The following is a 6,296-nucleotide window of genomic DNA, read 5'->3' as shown; positions in this document are numbered from 1 at the left end:
GGAGGAGGAAGGGAGAGAGGGGGGAGAGGGGGAGGGAAGGAGGCTGGGCGTAAAGAGGGACCAGGACTAAAAAGAAAGCCTTCCTTTGAGTCTCGAGTAGGGAAGGGCCTGGCGTCGAAGGGCCAAGAAAAAAAGAGAAGTCTGATTAGGGGCGACAGCAAAGTGGTAAAGGATGGAAACCGAACTTTAGCGTGACTATAAGAGCGGCATGAAATGTGGAGCAGCCCGAGGGTGGAAGGTGAGCTGATGGCCCGCCCCCGGGCGGGGTCTGTTGTGGGGAGCCGGCCGGGTGGGGACAGGGAGTCGGGTGTCCCGGCGCGCTGGGAAGGTGCCGGAAGGGGGGAGCGCGCACCTCTCGGGAGCGGGCTGGGGAGGGACTAGCCTAGGGACGCACCCAGCCGGAAGCCCTCCCCTCGGAGCGGCCCGCCCTTTGTCTGTGTTGGAGGCCGGAAGCGAGCGAAGTCTGCCAACTGGGACTTGGGGAAGACTCGGGCGTTCCTTCCCTGCGCCCCCAACTCTGGACCGCGCGCTCCACTACAGTGCTGGGGGCTATGGGTGCTCTGTGCCGCCGACCTTTTGTCATTCTGGAGCCCCCTCTGGGGCTGGGGCTGCTGCTATTGCTGCTGTACCGACTGGCTCCGTGTCGCGCTTCCCCGCGGCTCTTGGACCACCCGGCACCAGTTTGCTCCCAGCAGGTGAGACCCCGTCGCGCCCTGGAGGCGCGGGAGTCGCCAGGATGCTGCGGGCGGGAGCGCGGATGGACGGGTAGGCTGCCTGGCTCGAAGCTGGCGCTGGGCCGGCAGGAAGTATGTGTTGGGATCTCCGAGGGGGTTCGCGGCTTGGGCACAAGGAGCTGGCTCACCAGGGAGGACACTCGAAGCGTTGGGAGTTGAGGTTTGGACCCGGGAGAAGAGGGAGTTTGCAGGGAAAAGAGATCGCGTGGTGTATGTTGCACCACCTGACTGACGTCCTGGGCGTGAGGAGTGAGGCGGGAGGCGGGAGGCGGGAGGCGGGTGGGACACCTCTGCTGGGCTCCAAGGTTTGGGGAGAGAGATCGAGGCGTGCGGCCCGCCCGAGAGATAGAGCGGAGCTGGTTAGAAAGGGCAGGAGGGAGGGACTGCCCTCCCCCCCCACCCCCCCCCGCGCCCTGCACCCTGCAGACCCCCTGCTAGTCCCAAGTGGCCTCGTATGTAGAGCCCTGGAAGATAATTTGACCCTAAGGCTACCTCTCCAGAGGAGCCCGGCAAGCCCGCAGCAGCCAGATGGGTGGAGGCCCCAGCGGATATTAGCCCGCTCCCGCCGGGGCGGGGAAGGGGAAACTCTCTGGATGGACAACGCTACGCACTAGCCTGGGCGGCCTCCGGGGCCCAGGGGTCAGAGCCTCCGGTTGAGACGCGGCCTGTAACCTTCAAGGAACAGCTGTGCAGAGAGCGTCTAAGGGAGGCCAACGGACTCGGGCAACTTGGTGCCACCTCCCCAGCAGGGCTAAACCCTGAGAATATGCAGATGATTAAGACACCGCCTCTCCAGCGCCCTGCATCACAATCACCACCACCACTCGGGCCTGGGCCTGGGATCTCCGTTTTACAACTGTAGAATAGTAGCCACGTGTGCCCACAGGAGGTGACACACCTACCCTTCGGGTAGTGGCCCTGTTGTGGACGACAAACTTAAGGGGTTCGGGTGTGGGGTGGGGAAGAAACCGCAGCCTGGCGGGTGTTGCTTAGTGGTTGAGCGGGGACCTATGAACCAGGAGGTCACCATTCCATCTGATCAGGGCACATGCCCGTGTTGGGGGCTGGGTCCCCAGTGTGGGGCGTGCAGGAGGCAGCAGATCAGTGATTCGCATAATTGATGTTTCTGTTTTTCTCTTACTCTCTGAAGTCGATAAAAAAAATATATATTTTAAAAGGAAGAAACAGCAAAACACAGTGCCCGCCTCCACAGCTTCTTTGCTCAAAGTGTTCCCCCTCTTTCCTCCACTTTCTCTCTGGTTTCTTCAGCTCCCTCCCTGCTCAGTGTCTGAGTCAAAGTATGTGAAACAATTCTAAAGATATTTCTCCTTATCTAATTTTTGTAGAGAATTTACCAAAAGAGGATGGACTGTGAGTTAGTTTAGCAGAGGAAATATATGTCCTTGTGACTCCCACTATTGGGCAAAGCAGAAGATATATGCTCATCAGATCCTTCCCATAGATTTGGTATAGAACTGTTCTACCATGGAAGATTCCAACTTCATATTTTGATGGCCATTTGTCAGGTGCCTACAAAGTGCAAGGTACTATTGCTGGGAACTGAAACTATAAAGAAATCCTAATGTCCAAGGGACTTGAGTCATCCAAGAGGGAAAAGGCTTGAAGATGGTAATTATGATACAAGGTGGCCTGAAGCAAGTGCTCTTTGTACAACCAGTGCGTGTACAAAATTCCAGGGAAAGGAAAAATTACTTCCAGCTGGGGTGTTCTTTCTGGCAGAGAAGACAGTGCAACAGCCCTGAGGGGTAAGTAGAAGCCTCATAGAGTTGTTGAGCATCCCATTTGGTGGAAAGGGGCTGAGCCACAGCCCTTGGTTGGGCAGGATAAAGTATGTGGTTGAAAGTGAGAAAAGAAGCTAAGGAGGGAGGGATTCTCTCTGGCTGGCATGAGAGCTGGACTAACTGACTTTGACATTAATTGCTAAGTGGAAAGCTACTGAGAGTAGGGAGCAGGGCCACGGAATGATTCCAGAGAGAGCTGGGAAGAGATGTTTATTGGCCAGATTTGTCTGCTATCTCCATGCTCTTCCTCCTCCCACTTAACTCTGCATAGAACTAGCTCACCAACAGCGCACTTCTGTGACAAACTGCTCCCCTGCATCATTGACTGAGCCCTTTAAAAAGAAAGAAGCTAGCCCTGGCCTGGTGGCTCACTTGATTGGAGAGTCATCCTGTACACCAAGCATATCAAACTTGTGGCATGCTGCCTGCTGGCTGTGAGTTTGACATGCTTGCTGTACACCAAAAGGTTGCAGGTTCAATTCCAGTCAGAGCACATGCCCAGGTTTGGGTTCAATTCCCCATCCCCATGGGGAATTGGTAGGTAACCGATTGTTTCTCTCTCTCTAAAAATAAATAAGAGGATTAGAAAAAAAAAGAAAAGAAACTACACCCCTCAGATTTCTCTCTCTCTGCCGGGGTTGCGAGGAGAGTTAAAGCCACAAACTTGATCTCAGAGGACCCGGGTTTACACCCCTCTTCATCACTTACAGTTTCTGCAACCTTGGGCATTTTAGACTGCCTGCACCTGGCTTTGCTCATTTCCACAATAGAAGGGCTGGTTAGGTGTGCCATCTTTTTTTTTTTTTTTTTTTTTTAATTTATTGCTTAAAGTATTACAAAGGGTATTACATACGTGTCCATTTTATCCCCCCGCCCTAGACAGTCCCCTAGCCTCCCCTATCCCCCAATGCCTTATGTCCACTGGTTATGATTATATGCATGCATACAAGTCCTTTAGTTGTTCTCTTACCCCCCTACCTCCTGCCCCCCAACCCTCCCCGGCCTTCCTGCTGCAGTTTGACAATCTGTTTGAGGCAGCTCTGCCTCTGTATCTATTATTGTTCAAAAGTTTATAATGGTCTCTATTATCCATGAATGAGTGAGATCATGTGGTATTTTTCCTTTATTGACTGGCTTATTTCACTTAGCATAATGCTCTCCAGTTCCATCCATGACGTTGCAAATGGTAAGAGTTCCTTCCTTTTTAGAGCAGCATAGTATTGCATCGTGTAGATGTACCACAGTTTTCTAATCCATTCATCTACTGATGGACACTTAGGCTGTTTCCAGATCTTAGCTATGGTGAATTGTGCTGCTATGAACATAGGGGTGCATATATCCTTTCTGATTGGTGTTTCTGGTTTCTTGGGATATATTCCTAGAAGTGGGATCACAGGGTCAAATGGGAGTTCCATTTTCAGTTTTTTAAGGAAACGCCATACTGTCTTCCATAGTGGCTGCACCAGTCTGCATTCCCACCAGCAGTGCACGAGTGTTCCTTTTTCTCCACATCCTCTCCAGCACTTGTCGTTTGTTGATTTGTTGATGATAGCCAATCTGACAGGTGTGAGATGGTACCTCATTGTTGTTTTGATTTGCAACTCTCGGATGATTAGTGACTTTGAGCAGGTTTTCATATGTCTCTTGGCTTTCTGAATGTCCTCTTTTGAAAGGTGTCTATTTAGGTCCTTTGCCCATTTTTTGATTGGATTGTTTATCTTCCTTTTGTTGAGTTGTATGAGTTCCCTATAAATTTTGGAGATTAGGCCCTTATCAGATATGACATTGGCAAATATGTTTTCCCACACAGTGGGTTTTCTCGTTGTTTTGTTGATGGTTTCTTTTGCTGTGCAGAAGCTTTTTATTTTGATGTAGTCCCATTTGTTCATTTTCTCTTTAGTTTCAAGTGCCCTAGGAGCTGTATCAGTGAAGAAATTGCTTCGGCATATGTCTGAGATTTTGTTGCCTTTGAATTCTAGAATTTTTATGGTTTCCTGTCATACATTTAAGTCCTTTATCCATTTTGAGTTTATTTTTGTGTATGGTGGAAGTTGGTGGTCTAGTTTCATTTTCTTGCATATATCTGTCCAATTTTCCCAACACCATTTATTGAAGAGACTATCTTGACTCCATTGTATGTTCTTGCCTCCTTTGTCAAATATTAATTGAGCATATTGGTTCGGGCCGATTTCTGGGCTCTCTATTCTATTCCATTGATCTATATGCCTATTCTTGTGCCAGTACCAGGCAGTTTTGAGAACAGTGGCTTTGTAATACAACTTGATATCTGGTATTGATATCCCACCTACTTTGGTCTTTTTCAGGATTGCTGTAGCTATTCGGGGTCTTTTTTTATTCGAGATGAATTTTTGGAGAGTTCGTTCTAGATCTCTGAAGTATGCCGTTGGTATTTTAATGGGAAGTGCGTTGAATTTATAGATTGCTTTGGGTAGTATGAACATTTTAATGATGTTGATTCTACCAATCCATGAACACGGTATGTTCTTCCATCTGTTTATGTCTTCCTCTATATCTTTTTTCAACGTCCTGTAGTTTTCTGACTAGAGGTCTTTTACCTCTTTAGTTAAGTTTATTCCTAGGTAGCTTAATTTTTTTGGTGCGATGGTAAACGGGACTGTTTTTATAATCTCTCTTTCTGAAAGTTCACTATTGGTGTATAGAAATGCCTCAGATTTCTTGGGGTTAATTTTGTATCCTGCTACATTGCCAAATTCATGTATTAAGTCTAGTAGCTTTTTGATGGAGTCTCTAGGGTTTTGTATGTATAATATCATGTCGTCTGCAAATAAGGACAGTTTTACTTCCTCTTTTCCAATTTGGATGACTTTTATTTCTTCTTCTTGCCGAATTGCAATGGCTAACACTTCCAGTACTATGTTGAACAGGAGTGGTGAGAGAGGGCATCCCTGTCTTGTTCCTGTTCTTAGGAGAAATGGTGTTAGTTTTTGTCCATTGAGTATGATGTTGGCTGTGGGCCTGTCATATATGGCTTTTATTATGTTGAGGTATGATCCTTCTACTCCCACCTTGCTGAGAGCTTTTATCAAAAATGAGTGTTGAATTTTGTCAAGTGCTTTTTCTGCATCAATTGATATGACCATGTGGTTTTTTTCTTTCAATTTGTTTATGTGATGTATCACGTTTATTGATTTGCGGATATTGTACCATCCTTGCATCCCTGGGATAAATCCTACTTGGTCATGGTGTATGATCTTTCTGATGTACTGCTGGATCCGATTTGCTAAGATTTTGTTGAGGATTTTGGCATCTATGTTCATGAGGGATATTGGCCTGTAATTCTCTTTCATTGTGTTGTCTTTACCTGGTTTTGGTATTAGGGTGATGCTGGCTTCATAGAATGAGCTTGGAAGTGTTCCTTCCTCTTGGATTTTTTGTAGTAGTCTGAGGAGGGTAGGTTTTAGTTCTTCCTTGAATGTTTGGTAAAACTCCCCTGTGAAGCCGTCTGGTCTTGGGCTTTTGTTTGCTGGAAGCTTTTTGATGACTGCTTCAATTTCTTCCATAGTTATTGGCCTGTTGAGATTTTTAGATTCTTCCTGATTGAGTTTTGGAATGTTGTATTTTTCTAGGAATTTGTCCATTTCCTCCAGGTTGTCTAGTTTGTTGGAGTAGAGCTGTCCATAGTATTTTTTAACAATCATTTGTATTTCTGTGGGGTCTGTTGTTATTTCGCCTCTATCGTTTTTGATTTTGTTTATTTGGGTCCTCTCTCTTTGCTTCT

At 47.4% G+C, this 6,296-nt stretch overlaps 1 protein-coding gene across 1 annotated transcript in view; it reads left to right on the top strand.

Annotated features, from left to right (window-relative positions):
• Positions 1–551: 551 nt before the first annotated feature.
• Positions 552–6,296, top strand: part of IL17RA (interleukin 17 receptor A) — a gene marked incomplete at its 5' end in the record, with an annotated part of 28,162 nt that continues 22,417 nt past the window's right edge. Inside the window, one exon of the mRNA XM_081083480.1 lies at positions 552–695. Within this exon, the coding sequence (XP_080939606.1) occupies positions 552–695 (144 nt within the window). The remainder of the gene's footprint in view (positions 696–6,296) is intronic.

The sequence above is a fragment of the Myotis nattereri genome, assembly GCF_964212035.1.
Source record: "Myotis nattereri genome assembly, chromosome: 2".
Lineage (NCBI taxonomy): Eukaryota > Metazoa > Chordata > Mammalia > Chiroptera > Vespertilionidae > Myotis > Myotis nattereri.
This window is presented reverse-complemented; position numbering and strand designations above follow the sequence as displayed.